The 16,631-nt window shown below is 35.5% G+C and overlaps 1 protein-coding gene across 3 annotated transcripts in view; it reads right to left on the reverse strand.

Moving 5' to 3' along the window:
• The window catches only part of LOC137392312 (brother of CDO-like), a 49,263-nt gene that overhangs the window by 19,281 nt on the left and 13,351 nt on the right, over positions 1-16,631 (reverse strand). For all 3 annotated transcript variants that reach the window (XM_068078991.1, XM_068078990.1, XM_068078989.1), the window contains exons 4-9: positions 16,035-16,184; positions 11,160-11,303; positions 6,262-6,441; positions 4,291-4,404; positions 1,921-2,094; positions 1,036-1,197 (exon numbers count right to left, since the gene is read on the reverse strand). In XM_068078991.1, the coding sequence (XP_067935092.1) occupies positions 1,036-1,197; positions 1,921-2,094; positions 4,291-4,404; positions 6,262-6,441; positions 11,160-11,303; positions 16,035-16,184 (924 nt within the window). The remainder of the gene's footprint in view (positions 1-1,035; positions 1,198-1,920; positions 2,095-4,290; positions 4,405-6,261; positions 6,442-11,159; positions 11,304-16,034; positions 16,185-16,631) is intronic.

The raw sequence follows: 16,631 nt of genomic DNA on the forward strand, positions 1-16,631 counted from the left end.
CAGTCACGATTTGGTAAATATAGATTTAGACATATTTTAGTGAACTGCTCATTCCTCTAATCGAATACTCTTTACTGTCGATGCTTTTTAAAATCGTAAAGTTGCAGAGACGTACGTCAAAATTTATCTCTCTTGACCAAGTAGTTTCCAACATACAATGTCCACAACTAGTCAAAATATTGCTGCTTCGTCAATCATTCAATATTTCCACAAGTTTCCTTCACACTGTTTGCTTCTACGTTGTTGAAGAAGCCTGAAACTAGTGAAAGTGGAATCGCTGGCTTTATGAAAGATGAAATTATAACAAATAACAAAGTTGAACAGATAAATATATAAAGTATGTTAAAAGTTCTCGCTGTCAAGCTAGACTAGCTCCCTATCTCTATGGTGATGCCTACCTACACCCGATCCATCTTTCATATCACGAAGGCTACACCTGATTACACCTGTCTTTCATGTTGTGGCGATGTGGCAACAAAAATACTTTCCATTGATTAGTACCTTATTCAATTTGTTTTTACACATGAATTAGTTTTTGGTTTTAGCTTTTTACGGTTTTATGTAATTTATTTGTTTTAATGTTATATGTAACTAGTCCAGTGCTACCATCCTGTGTAATAACTATGTGCATAAATATTCTTAAATGAGGAAAGATAGTCGAGTGGTACACTTGGTGGCATATTGGTTGAGAATCGGAATATCCGAATATGATTCCCGTATACTGCCAACTTAGCTGACTTCAGACAGACAGACAGACACGGGTCTTATTACAGATTACCTAAAGTTTCTATTATTAATTTTTTGTGCTGTGGAACCAATTAAACAAAACACCATGTATTTTTATAAAAGTATTTGCTCCAACATACGATGATTTTGACATACATAGTAAATACAGGAACAGATTAACTTTGTATACCGAGGTGTGACTGTATATTGAAGGACTTGGTTACACGGGAGTGGAAGTAATCCAAAGCAAACATAAACATTAGTTGAAGCCAGCAAGCTCTTGAAATCAACATATGAGAGCCTCAGTACCTAGTGTTGTAGTGGTTGGGGTAGTTGTAGTAGTAGTGGTAGGAGGAGGGGGCTTCTGCACGCGTAGCTTCATGTAGGCTGTATCCTCTCCCACATCATTGCTTGCGGTGCACTGATACATGCCAGCTGATGACTGTGAGACATTGGACAATGTCAACCCAGCTGCAACAGACGAGTTGAGCTCAGTGATTGTCTTACAACCTGGCATTTCCACAAACAGCAGAAGATGGAGCAAAATAATTAAAATAAACATATTATCGATAATTCTAACGTGAAATGACATCATCTAGCTTTTGTAATAACGATTTGATAAAAAGCCAGTCTTTAAACGCGTAGCTGCAACAAAGATATCTCTCAAAATCGCTGGTGTAGTTAAACATGTGCCCACTGTACTTAGCCAAAGAATAATTGCCCTAAACTGGATACAAAGCACCAACGGATAGCCTGAGAATGACATTATATCTCAGTATGAATAAACCTTAGAATGAAAGGAGGTGAGTAATTAGTAGAGATGATACAAACATGATGAGCCATTAATACACTCAAAGGCCCCATTGGTCTGCTTCTAAGGGCAGACTTCCAGTTAACTGACCAGTAGAATATTTCACGACTTCTTCACAACTATTAATATGTAATACCTGTCTTCATATGTAATACCTGTCTTCATATGTAATACCTGTGTTTACATGTAATACCTACATTCATATGTAATCTCTGTAGCTTGCCTTCAACTCATTAAAGTTGGTTCACGGTAACCTAGTCTGTCTGCAACCCATTATAACTGTACTACAGCCCTTTCCAGCCTGCACACAATATCTTACATATATACAGTCTATCACAGTATGTATACAGTCTCTTCCAGTATGTATACAGTATCCCAAATACCTTCACCAAGAGCAACACCAAGGTCAGGATCGCTCGTCAGGAGACTGCCATCCTTGTACCAATTCTTTATAACATTATTGGAGTTGTCCCCAGAGTCAACACGGCAAATTATGACGACTTCGTGACCCTCATCTGCATTGAACTCTCGGCTCCTAAAGTTGGCCTGAGGATAGGCTGAAAGACACAATCAATAAACCAATAATATTCTAAGACATAAATTTGTAATAGTTGATGACAGCGATGCGATATCCAATTATTTCACCACTAGACTAGTACTAGCTAGACTAGTACCATCACAGGACGTGCAACGCAGCGATGTTGTTCATATTTGATTTGGTGAAAAAAATAATGGTAATCATTTGGTAATCATTTACGCTAATCGGCTTTTCAAATGCTACAACTATGTACCATTACTGGTTACTAAATAATGTTTCACATCAAAGTAAATAGTAAAAAATGGAAAAATAGGCTGTTTTCTACTTCCAACGGACCAAATGTAGGAGATTTAGCGTACGCTATTTCGGTAGTATTCAAGCAACTTACATGTAGATAAAAAAAACTTAAATACATGTTAAAATTCATATTAATGTTCTATAATGAATTGAGGCAGAATAAACGAACCATGATTTTCATGTTCATGTGAGAAACAAAAGTGGTTTGGTACTTTGCTCTCCAAGTAGATTTGCCAATTTCCATTTCAAAAATGAGTTTTTAATAAATAAAACAGAAGACAAGTACAAATGATGCTAAATGACTGTAATAAAGAACTAGCAGAGGTGTACCGACCTGCAACGTCGATGTTTACAGTAACGATAGCATGTCATCGACATGGACCGTAACGATAGCGTGTTATCGACATGGATCGTAACGATAGCGTGTCATCGACATAGATCGTAGCTATAGCGTGTCATTGACATAAATCGTAGCTATAGCGTGTCATCGACATGGATCGTGATGATAGCGTTTTATCGACATGGATCGTAGCTATAGCGTGTTAGCGACATGGATCGTAACTATAGCGTGTCATCGACATGAATCGTGACGATAGCGCGTTATCGACATGGATCGTAGCTATAGCGTGTTATCGACATGGATCGTAATGATATTGTGTTATCGACATAGATCGTAATGATCTTGTGTTATCGACATAGATCGTAACGATAGCGTGTTATCGACAGATCGTAACGATAGCGTGTCATCGACATGGATAGCTTATTATTTTATATTTTTTTGCGCAAAGTAAAGTTTGCTAAACGATTGTCAAACCAGAGATCTGCCAGCCGATGCACCCCCAAAGCATTTCATATAACTATGGCATGAGCTGTCTACCCTTGTGTTTATGCTAACAAGAAACAACATTTTACTAACGCCAAAGGCCAACCGACACAATTAACAATAGAGATAAAAACGTCTCCTCCATTGTTGAGATACGGTTTGTCAGTTGAACTCGAAATGCTGGTTTGCAAGGAAGGAAGAGTCTAGCTATCAAACTCAAGTGATATAACTGACTAAGACATATATTATACTAGCATGAAGCCCAACGAGGCTCAAGATTTTTTAAATTTACGAAGCCAATTGTTTGACGACAACAATCCATGAACGTGTTTATGAAGGACAATTGTTGTTGATACGTGTGAAGGTGGAATCTTGAGTTTCTAATCTGATAGGTTGTGGCACATTTATATGGATAATGAAAGTTCCAAGATTGCCAATTGAGCCTGGCATTGCTTGTAGTGGACCTGCTTTTGTACATCCAATAACCAGTAGTGAGTCTGTTATAATTCTTCCAGTACATGAGAACTCGCTAACGGTACAGAATATCGCTCTTATTCTTCAACTTTGGAATGTCCGAGTGACGCGAGTGGTAGAGTGTCAGGCTACATACCGGATGTCATGAGATCGAAACCCGTACAAAGCAATATTTTATGATTCGCTTCTTCACGGCGACGGTTGCAAGCAAGACTACAACAGTTATATAATATGGTCTATATTATAATATTATATTATGTATGAACAGCCACAGAAATTTTATTACAATATTTTATGAAGCGCTTCTTCACTGTGGCGGTTTTAAACAAGACCACAAGAGTTTTATAATACAAACTATAATATGTTATTATATATATTAGGTTATAAGATTATATTACGAATAGCCACAGTAAACAGGAAACTCATCTTCTTTCCATGATCCTAACAATCTAACATTCCCTGAACAGCAAAGAATGCATAGCCGTTTAACATCACAGCACACTAGCTGCTATAGGACACAGACAAGTGATGCTGGTGGCTTAAACAGCCCAAGTACCAGTAGCGACACAGACTACCTCTGAAAGTAAGTAAATAGGACGAGAGGAGGCTATATGTACTTACTTAATACATTAACCACATATGTGAGAGTGAAGGGTGCTGGATTCGTCTCATAGTCTGCCTGGCAGTTGTAAGTCCCCGAGTCACTACCTCTCAGGTCCTCAAGTAACAGGCTGTCTGCAAACAGCGAGAACAAAAAACAGAACATTAGGGTCAATGATAAACTATCATTATCAACGCGCATTTACGCTGACAATAAAATCCATATTAATAATAATTATACTATCATATAGACCAAGTGTATGTGCGTCAAAAGATAAGTGGCTTACTATGTATATAATTGTATAGTAATCCACTTTTACAATGAGACGCATACAAACCCTGCTATTATAAACAGCAGAGTTACTGACCAGACAATCTATAGAACCGGTTAACACAAAATAAATACTTAAATTAATTATATGTGTAAGTATATGCATAATAATATAGATAAGATTAAAGAAATACTTAGAGTCATAGCAAAGTCACACTTAGCTAAAAGCCGCGATCATCGAGTCAATTTTGGACATTTAAACTAACAAAAATTAAATTATTACATATTATTATTATTATTTTGCTAATTGTCTCTCAGAGAGCGTGAAACAGATTTTCAGTGACTTTTAGCTAAATATTCTTTCTTTTACCCATATTATCATTACTCTAATCAATGAAACTTCTTTTTTCCAGTGCCTTTTAGTGTTTTTAGAATTCTCTTTTGTTAGCATTTAGTAATACTAACTGTATATATATATAATGTTTATATATTATATATATAAACATTATATATATAATGTTTATATATATAAACACATATAAACATATATAAACGTTATATATATAAACATATATAAAATAGATATGAAAAGTGTGAAAGTTTGATAAAACTGTATTACTCAAAGTTTCATGTAAAAACAATCTTCAGATACAATAGCTTTCTTTATAAACACACACACACACACATATATGTATATATATATATATATATATATATATATATATATATATATATATATATACACACATATATATAGAGTAGACGCTCCTACGACGTGGATAAGCCAATCCAGGAACATTTACGTTAAAGGATTTCACATCATAAGAACAGTAAACTACATTTAATATGCCTAATCCGTTTCAATATCGTCCCAAACTCACCACTTTGACTATACCAAAAGAAAAAATTTGACTAAACTTTTTAATCTATCTGTTCGCCGTTTATCTGTGTCCAGGGGTCCAGGTTAAGATAAAAGGCAATTATAGACGATACTCCAACTCGTAACATTCAGATTGGTAGACCGAGGCTGTAACACCTGCACCAATCGCTCACCTTCAAGTATTTATGAACAATACCTATTCTCTGTTTTGTCAACTAATCTGACCATCTACCACGACGAACTAGAATGTCATGGAAGTTGTATGCATAATAGATATAACGCTATACGTACGTCTTTTTTTACAAGTGTGACGAGATAGATTACCATTAAAATCAAGTTTGAGAACTTGCCCGACTTGACACTTTACACCATACAGAATTTTTAACGTCGTTTGAAGCAAAAACTTTCCATAAATTCTTTACGTTTTCTGCAAGTTAAGTTGTAGGAAGTGTACATTATAGGAGCATCTACTGTGTATATATACACAGGAAAGTATATATATATATAAATATGTATATATATATATGTGTATATACATATATATGTACACATATTTTAAAATGTACTAAAAACTGTAAACTTTAAAAACTATTTAGTGCTTAAAGTTTCACGGTTGTTACCATTCATCAGGTAAAACTGAAATATATATATATATATGTTATATATAATATAATAAATTTATAAACTATATTAGTTTACTAATTAGTAATGTAGTATGAGGTAGGTAAGCTGATAACAGATAGACCCAGTTGAGTAAACAGTAGTAAGCTCACTGAAATCTCTGTCAAAACACTTCAAATTAGACACACATCACGCACCAACGAACTGAAAGTGAACATACCATGCACTTGCTGAGACCTATTTTGAGGCATTTGAGATGGATAGCGATCCCATGAGATCTCTGCTTTAGGGTTACTGTTGACAGCGCATGGCAGCAGAAGGTCAGTACCTTCCTCGACGTTAACCTCCTGCCCAGAAGACCAGTACTGGAATTCCGGCGCAGATGCTGGCTGGGTGTTAGCTGCAAGAGATTAAAAGGATATACTAAATCGTAAACAACCAGTAGATGTGCGACCAACTAAACTGCAGTCAAAACGGAGAAGCGTAAAACTGAACAATGATTAAAATTGAAACACATGTTGGATGGGATCTATATATATAAATCTGTGTATATAAAAGGTGTCTGTGATTCCACATGTGATTCAGTCTATCCAGCTATAGCTATTAAAATCTTGGAATGAAGAATCTGTGCCACAGAAGATTTGATCTCGGAACCTACCATTCCCCAAGCGATATGCTAAACCATTGAGCTACACGAGATCGATGGATTCATTGGGCAATATGAGTCGTTATATGGTTAAAATACACATAGCGACTATGCATTACGTTACAGTGCAACGTCAGTAAAACTTGCTCTCCCGACTCTTATTAGTAATTTTAGCAATATGAATACTAGCTTACTCAAATTAGCTAATGGCAATGTGCCAGGCTAATGGCAAGTGGTAAGCAACTACATTACCTGCCACTGTTTATAAGCTGTTTTTTAATACCTGTGCAACGCCGGGCATTCGGCTAGTCTTAACTATAATAGTAGCCAATCTAATTATAAGATTTTTTTTCATTAATGATTTACTCAAGTTTATTCATGCTCGCTAAAGATAAAACTGCACAAAAATAGACAGAAAATAAGCAATAATTTGTGAGAAGTTTGATTGGATGATTTATTATTAGCGACAGCTGATAATAAATCATCTACCCAAACTTCTTTCACCAATGCTGTTTATTAGTAAACAACTCATTGTGTGGCAGCTCATTTCAAACTACAGGGGTTCAATTAGACTATGGCTATAAATTAGAGTTGTCATCCTCCCATTTTTGTCAAGTCGCAATCATGTATGCGCATTTTTATCTAATTCCAAATGCTAAGAGTGTTTTAAGATTAGAAATATTGATGAAAATAATAATTTGAGATATTGCGGGAAGACCAAAAAAGTTCAAAAAATATCTACAAGTTCAGAAGCACTACCAAAACATTACGTAAAATTTGATACACGAAATGCGTAATTGAATAACAAGATGATTTACATGAGACTTCAACCGGGTAGACAACTCCAACAAGTTATTGCAAATCCGTGTAACTGAAGATCAGAGTAATATAATGAGCACATGTTACACTTTTGTGAAAACTTCAAGTATATGTTTATTATGTTTATTATGTTTATAAAACAGCACCTCATAAAATATTATTAAAAAATATGTTCAAAGCTAATCAATTTTCTATGAAATAAGGTTTTTCTTAAATGTGAGGCGCGGAGACGATGAGCCTCGTTACAGCACCTAAACTTTCAAGAAAGTAGTGCTAAAGAATAACAGTTTATTGCATCACAGTTATGAATACAAGTAAAATTATACTTAAGTGCAGTAGTTAAAAACTCAGCAGTGTTTACTTTACTTGATGTTTTGTTTTCAAACGTGTTTAAATATCACAAAAGCAGCAAGTGTAAAGCATCTTATTCTTAAAGCCTGGTTCACACTGTACCGACGTATCTCGGCATTGATACCACAACATTTCGGTGATCGTCGATGATAACGATGTTCACACTATCACAAACCCATCCGCGTTTGCATCAGGAAATACTCTGTGACGTAATGTTCTCATTTATTTTTTTTTAATTTTCACGAAGAAACCTCTTTGTTTTCGCGTGCTGGAATAAAAAACTAGTCCCGCAGCGACTATCATAAGCGAATATGAATAAATCACGCAATTCGCAACCGCAAATTACCATCGCTGAAATGGTTCACATCTGAAAAGCGGTCATCGATGCTCGGCGAAATATCGGGAAAGTTTGACAGCTGCAAACTTTCCCAATGTATCCGCGATTCTTCATCGATGCCATCGGTTCATGGTTCACATAATCGACGGATGAACGCCGAAACGAAAACACGGACTGACGGCGATATAGTGTGAAACAGGCTTTAGCTACTCGGAAAATACAAAAAAGCTGATTTGTTCAATACTTTCCGCTAGAAACTCATAAGAAGCATTACATGGGCAGCAGTAAAAGCGCGGTCGGCAGCTCTTGAACAAAGTCAACGAACCATTGCATAAAGAACAGACAGTAGGAGTGAATCTGAAATTTGTCATAAATTAAAATATGAAAGATGTATTACAGTGGAAAGTTAGTAAAATACTCGCGGTACAATAGCTTTAAAGCTACATACCAGGCTAGAGATTTTGGATAGCAAAAATTGATATGCATGTTTTTATAGAAAATAACCAGGAAAGTGATAACATGTTATAATAATTGATGCATCTTACCACTAAACAGGAAGCTGTCAGCATCCCTAGTCGGGCGATGGACGCACACGAAGTACCACGATGTTGGAATCGATAAGCCACACTCTTTAAATTGATTAAATTGGAATGTGTATAGAAAGGAAATTGAATCATCTGGTAAAAGCTGGACTTGCGAAAGCAATCCATTTTAATAAGAAGAGATAATTGATTGAACAGTGTATGAATTCACTCTGACGGTGGAGGTTGCAAAAATAAACATAGGTAACTGAGTTATATTGACTAGTGTAGTATCGAGTATTTAGTGTAGTATAGAGTATATAGGGTAGTATATAGTGTAGTATAGAGTATATAGTGTAGTATAGAGTATATAGTGTAGTATATAGTATATAGTGTAGTATAGAGTATGTAGTGTAGTATAGAGTATATAGTGTAGTATATAGTATGTAGTGTAGTATAGAGTATATAGTGTAGTATATAGTATATAGTGTAGTATAGAGTATATAGTGTAGTATAGAGTATATAGTGTAGTATAGAGTATATAGTGTAGTATAGAGTATATAGTGTAGTATAGAGTATATAGTGTAGTATAGAGTATATAGTGTAGTATATAGTATATAGTGTAGTATATAGTATAGTATAGAGTATATAGTGTAGTGTATAGTATATAGTGTAGTATAGAGTATATAGTGTAGTATAGAGTATATAGTGTAGTATGGAGTATATAATGTAGTATAGAGTATATAGTGTAGTATATAGTATATAGTGTAGTATATAGTGTAGTATAGAGTATATAGTGTAGTATAGAGTATATAGTGTAGTATATAGTATATAGTGTAGTATAGAGTATATAGTGTAGTATAGAGTATATAGTGTAGTATATAGTATATAGTGTAGTATAGAGTATATAGTGTAGTATAGAGTATATAGTGTAGTATAGAGTATATAGTGTAGTATAGAGTATATAATGTAGTATAGAGTGTAGTATATAGTATATAGTGTAGTATAGAGTATATAGTGTAGTATAGAGTATGTAGTGTAGTATAGAGTATGTAGTGTAGTATAGAGTATATAGTGTAGTATAGAGTATATAGTGTAGTATATAGTGTAGCATAGAGTATATAGTGTAGTATAGAGTATATAGTGTAGTATAGAGTATATAGTGTAGTATAGAGTATGTAGTGTAGTATAGAGTATATAGTGTAGTATATAGTATATAGTGTAGTATAGAGTATATAGTGTAGTATAGAGTATATAGTGTAGTATATAGTATATAGTGTAGTATAGAGTATATAGTGTAGTATAGAGTATATAGTGTAGTATATAGTATATAGTGTAGTATATAGTGTAGTATAGAGTATATAGTGTAGTATAGAGTATATAGTGTAGTATAGAGTATATAGTGTAGTATAGAGTATATAGTGTAGTATAGAGTATATAGTGTAGTATAGAGTATAGAGTGTAGTATAGAGTATGTAGTGTAGTATAGAGTATATAGTGTAGTATATAGTATATAGTGTAGTATAGAGTATATAGTGTAGTATAGAGTATATAGTGTAGTATAGAGTATATAGTGTAGTATATAGTATATAGTGTAGTATAGAGTATATAGTGTAGTATAGAGTATATAGTGTAGTATAGAGTGTAGTATAGAGTATATAGTGTAGTATAGAGTATATAGTGTAGTATAGAGTATATAGTGTAGTATAGAGTATATAGTGTAGTATAGAGTATATAGTGTAGTATAGAGTATATAGTGTAGTATAGAGTATATAGTGTAGTATAGAGTATATAATGTAGTAAAAGAGCCAGTAAGTAATGGTTAGCATTTAATGCTATCATCTATCCTACTAGTATGTTTATCAGGAAAAACTTTCGTATGGTACCAATAGCATATACATGTGTTCCAACTTTTTTTAAAAACTCTAGAGATCAATGTTCATGGCTATTCTTCAAGATAAACTTGCACCAAATTTTAGTCAATTTTATCAGAAAGACTGAGAAAGTATCGGTAAATTTTTGTCATTTGTGATTGTTTTTGATGTTTGAGATTATCTGACTGCCAGGATGCTTCAACATTGAAATAAACAAAACTTAACCGCGGTTAAAATGCTCAGAAGAAATATATGAGTAAAATGACATCACTAGTTGCTATCATTGCTATAGTTAATATCATCTATTGCGTTCAAGGTGAAGTGTTACCTCTCTCTGTCACTTTCTTTGCAACTGTTGCATAATCTCTCTTTTGCTTGATCAGAGCGATTTTACAGCGATTAGGTTTTCTTGACTTTAATCCTAAACACCCTGGCAGTCAAATAACCTCAAATCTCAAAAGCAATCGCAAACGATAGAAAAATAAAGACACTCTGTATGTAAATTTTTAAATCTGCAGCGTTATGACTGCGCCGTTAAGCGCAGACTTCCAGGCAGCAGGCCACACCTACCTTGTACGTCTAATCGCACCACATAACCGGCTGTAATTTTTCTCCCAAGCACCCTGTTAATAGCCACACAGACATACTCTCCGCTGTCAGATATCTGGAGGTCAGAGATCAGCAGGTCACCGCTGCTAAGGAGGGTGAATCGGTCTGTAACAAATGAGGAATAGAACACCCAGTAGCTATTTCAACTTGGACAGTTGAGCAAGATGAGATGTCTATGTATCACTTCCAAGGTGAGGTACTATGCTGGCATCCAATAGCATATTATCAGCAATACAAGCATATCATTCCATTACCGAATTCCTACTAGCGAAAATAGTCTCAAATGGCGTGTGGTACCAGCTCCTACTGCAACATCTAAAAAATGCTAGATACAAATACCATAGAAATGATTAGACGCAAAAATGATCAAAGAAGGTTCTAGAACGAGGTAAAATATATTGTGTCTGAGCAGTCATAACTGACCCAAATCTGATCAGACACAACTAAGCCAAATCAATAAGTACCTCTGTTTCGCACTTTCTAATCAGAAAGCTTGCAGTAAATCGAGATGAACAACATTGTATTACAACATCGTGGTAGAAGGATTCAATTACTAGAACAAGCAGCACGATTATAGCTGTAAAAATACATAAATTGTGAACATAGTATTGCAAATCATTTCCTTCCCACATCTGCTCCGCAGCGAGCTCATTATATGGATTACGTTAGAGTCAGCTAAGTGAAACGGCGTGGCGTGCATACACCGCCGTGACAGTACAATATCTTCCATTAACAAGATAAATTGTAAAAGTCATACACTACAAATATTTACACAGCTCAAATAACGGTGACGGGAGAGAGCCTTGTATCTATTGTGCCAACACAATGAGCCAGCTACACCGGGTCGTAACAGATGGGGCCAATCTACTGTATAATGGATTTTATTAAAACCTCTGCCTCTGAGGCAGCATATTGTGGAAACTGTCTCGAAGAATGTCGAGACACCAAAAGGTACTAGGTTATCATGGCTTCATTTAGTTTTAATCCAGATTGGCTTCTAACATTTAACTACAAACACAAATAAAATTTAAGACCGGAGTGTAAGGGAAAGGGAGACAAACTCAACAGACAAAACGTCCGCAACAAACGAATTTTTATGTTTACACAAAGAACTCTATTACATTTTCTGATGATCTTGAAGGAATCGGTTGTACGGTCATGATAAAACAACAGCCTCCTAGTAGAAAGATTTTCACCTACGGTAGGTAGTCAGAGATTCACAGTTAATCAATCGTGCTGGGAAACAGCCATTATTTTACAGTTCTATTCAAAAAGCAAACACATCCATGCAGCTGAAATGCTACCAAAGCAATTGAAAAGCCGTTCTGATAATTAGTTGAAGGTGCAACATTCTTCGTGACAGGAACCAGACTGTTTACTAGCAATTTCTGTTGTTGTTCTAGGCGTAACCAAACATTCCTCTCGTAATATGCAAACTAAAACGTTCGTAAGAATACTTATGAGGTATTGATGAGCGAGGAGCTAATTTAACCATGTTTTCATTAACTACTTCCTGTTCTGAAAGCGTTCATGAGAACTTTACTGACTGTGTTCAGAAAAGTCCCTTCAAATCAATACAAATTATCTGATGTTTGTTGAGCCTTTGGTGAGCCTTTTGAATTTTTACTACATCTGCATCTGGCAAATGGTTATGTCGGAGGAAGAGTGGGCAACAAAGAACTGACGAGAAAACACAGGAAAGCTAATAAGCTAATTGCCAGACGGAGCTCGTGGGGAGGCAAACATCCTCAGAGGCTCGCGCTGTGGTCGGAAAACAGCTTTGGCAGGCACCTGCTCACAAAGACTGCTTGAGACAAATGTAATTTCACTACGCTATAAACATTAAGGGTAAAAACAAATTAGCGCGTACAGAACCTAGGTTCTAATTACCTATAAAAATGTTGCGAGTTAAATCGGCCAATTAGGAGCGTCAAAAGGAAGACAAGATGTTTTATTGACACAGAAAAAGGAAACAGACAGGATGGGGCAAAGCGGCGCACTTGGGCTGCCATGACTCAACCTGCCAAAGCTGTCTTATAAATTCAGAAAGTGCTTGCTCCACCAATTAGGTGAGTTTAATTGGCAGCGCAAAAGGCCAGATGCTGTCAAAGTATATCATGCCAAACTGAAGAACGCCAGAAGAATTGTAAGCATGACAGGAACTAACCATTCAGCTCATACAACCTCCAGGATGATTATAACTTCAACTTTATTTGAAAAATGATCAATATATTACATGGGTCATTTTTCAAATCATTTTACAAATATCTTTCCTTTCACATCCTAAAAAAACTGTTGGATCTTTCTAAAATAAAGTTGTTTTATTTTCTCTCGCTCATCGAGTTTTGACAAAAATCACTTTTGATTGTCCCCACATGTAACTTTACTTTTAGACAGCTGCTAAAGGGAAAAACCTCCTTAAAGCTTTATTAGTGTATACTAGTACCCTGGCAGTCTAGTGTGTGCCGCAGGAGGGGGTCAGGTGTACCGATGAATCGTAGAGAGTAGAAATGTGCACAACATCGGACGTGTAAGACTGCCCGGTTGCCAAGCCGCATGTCACAAGTTCGAATCCCGCATGATGAAAACCTTTTTTCCAATCTCCAACAGACGGATGAACTCGGTTGTTGCAGTAAAGATTTTCACTAGTTACTAGTAATGAGTTGATCAGCTGATATGGAAATATTTACACTTTAGGTAACAAGTTCACTAGTGAAAGGAGTTCATAATTTTTAATAAAAAATAGAGATTTAACATATCTAATAAAACTAGATACTAAAATGGACTAATCTAGAGACCGGTTTACATGATGACACATCAGCAGCTGGCCGATTTTGACTGATGCATTGAAACGCTAAACCTTTAGCCAGTTAATGTTCAGTTGACAAGCCTTGCATACTGGACGGGACTAACTGGGCATTTGGAAAATTCCTTTAGTTTTTTTCTTGTCAAATCGGATGAGATCACACCAGGTTATATTTCTAGCAAACCTCTGATGCACATCGTGTGAATAAAAAAAATTTACATGATTTAATATATGAGAAAGAGTACATTCATTTGAATTGAGACTGCATGATGAATAGTTTTTACTAAAATGTCCTATTGTCCTTTCAGTCAGCCACTCGACATTCTTGCTGATCTTTGATGCTTTTTTTAACATTTTATCATTTACTAAACAGCCTTTAACATGTTTTAAACATTAATTTTTTTGAAGTTTTCAACTACTATGTTATCACGGCTTCATTTAGTCCTAATCCAATTTGGCTGGTAACATTTAAATAAAAATAAAATTTTAGACTGGAGTGTAAGGGAGACAAATCCAACAGACAAAATGTCCACAATGAATTTTTATGTTTACACAAAGAATTCTATTACATTTTCTGATGTTTTTAAAAGAATCTATCGAATAGATTGTACGGTCATGATAAAACCACAGCCTCCTAGTAGTAAGATTTTTACCTTCGTTAGGTAGGCGGGGATTCTACAAACACATACATACTATCTCAAATATTATCTCTATTTGCTAATCTATAGCATGTTGTATGTCAAGTAATATCCGAGAATTATCTTATCATAAAATACAAGTTACACGTTATTCCACGATGATCTATGGTGAGCCGGAAACTAGTCGCTTGCATATCATCCAAACAATTATCTCAACACTAACAAAGTTTTTAATAGAATCGTTACGAATGTCAACACAGAGAATGACCACTGAAGAACTGGTGCCAATGCAACATCAGCAGTAAGCAACTAAAGGTTGGTTCGGCGTGACTAGGATTTGATTGGAGCATGTGAAAACAAAGATGTTCCTTTGAGAAAAATTGAAAAAGAAAAAAAGAACACTACGTCGCAAAGTATTCGCTGATGCAAAAGTGGATGGGTTTGTGAGTGTGCACATTTTTTATCACTAACGATCACTAAAGATTTGTGGCTTCAATGCAGAGACACAGTGGTCTAGTGTGAACTGGTTTTAAGTAAGCACACTATCTGAGAGTACTTGTTTACCACCTTAAAATTAACTAAAATACTACCCTGCTTGTCTCGTTAATATGACGTCATGTAAACCAACCTCAAACAAGCTATTTAGATGGAAGTTTGTGATATGACTCATTTGGCGTCTGCACAGGTTCTCAAGGAGACTATGTGCCTTTGTCCATGACATAGATTTGATCGACAACAGGTCGATACACTAGACCATCGATAGAAATATAGCCATGACCCGACATAGCAAGAGCAAAGATCGATAGAAATCGGACTGAGGCGATTTAAAAAATTGGTCCCGGCGAGAGTATATTGCTCATAGAATAATTTTGGTCCTGAAAGATCATTTCGATGTCAAAAAACAGTCATAGCATCGCAAAGCAAAGAATATGGCAGACGATTAGCGTGCATGCGAGGACATATTTTCAGTAATAAACGATCACTTAAAAAGCTCAAGAAACAAAACAAAATGAATGATTTCTGAAGCATGCCATGCTGTCACGGATCTACCACAGCCATTGCTTTGACATTCATAAACACATACTGTTGGTCATCATGGATTCGGAAAAAACTCAAGTTTGTGAAGTACCACGGACCAACTAATAAATATTAAGACTTCACATTTCATCAAGATACGATCTTTTAAACGATTATTAAAATTTGGCCATAAAAAGTAGCCAACTGATACAGGTGATGGCGATAAAGCAAACAATTATGGAAAGTACCAGAAGACGATCGGACGATGACAATACATATCGTTTTGACCAACCATTCGTCTCACTGGTAGTGAAACATGAGTTACAATGTACTTAGGTATGGACAACAAAACCGTTGCTTGAAAGTTCAACTAACCTCGAGACTCGTCTATTGTTGCACCAGAATGTTCAAACACCGTATCAGCCCTTGGGTTGCTAGTTGGAGGTTGGCACGGAATGAGAGCGCTCGTTCCTTCAAAAGCTGCCACCGCCACATCTTTAGCCGAGGATGGGAAGCTCTTTATTTCTACAATCAGTTGCCATGGTGATATTACCAGTTATAGATCACCTAAGTACTTGGTTTGTATGGAAAATTAATTGACCATTTGGCTTCAGCTGAGTTCTAACAGCGATAAAAAGAGATCACTCACAGAGACAACTCATGAGGAGTAAAGGAAACTAGGATTGAGAAGTTCGGAAAGTAACGTGTAGTTTTTTTCGCCTAGAATTTCTTCGAATTAGATGTTCATTCCACCAATTTAAAAAGAAATAAACAACTCGCTCTTTTACCACAACTATTGTGTTTCATTTATTATTCTGTGAACATGGTCTCTCATATTTTTTAAATTACTATGCCCTCACAATTTATCGTTACATTATGCGAGTGAAACCGTTTCAAAAGTTTGATTTAAAAATGAATCATAGACCAACCGGCAACAAAATGTATACCATAATCTAGATGCAAATTATGCTT

The sequence above is a fragment of the Watersipora subatra genome, chromosome 3, assembly GCF_963576615.1.
Source record: "Watersipora subatra chromosome 3, tzWatSuba1.1, whole genome shotgun sequence".
In the NCBI taxonomy this organism is placed as follows: Eukaryota; Metazoa; Bryozoa; class Gymnolaemata; order Cheilostomatida; family Watersiporidae; genus Watersipora; species Watersipora subatra.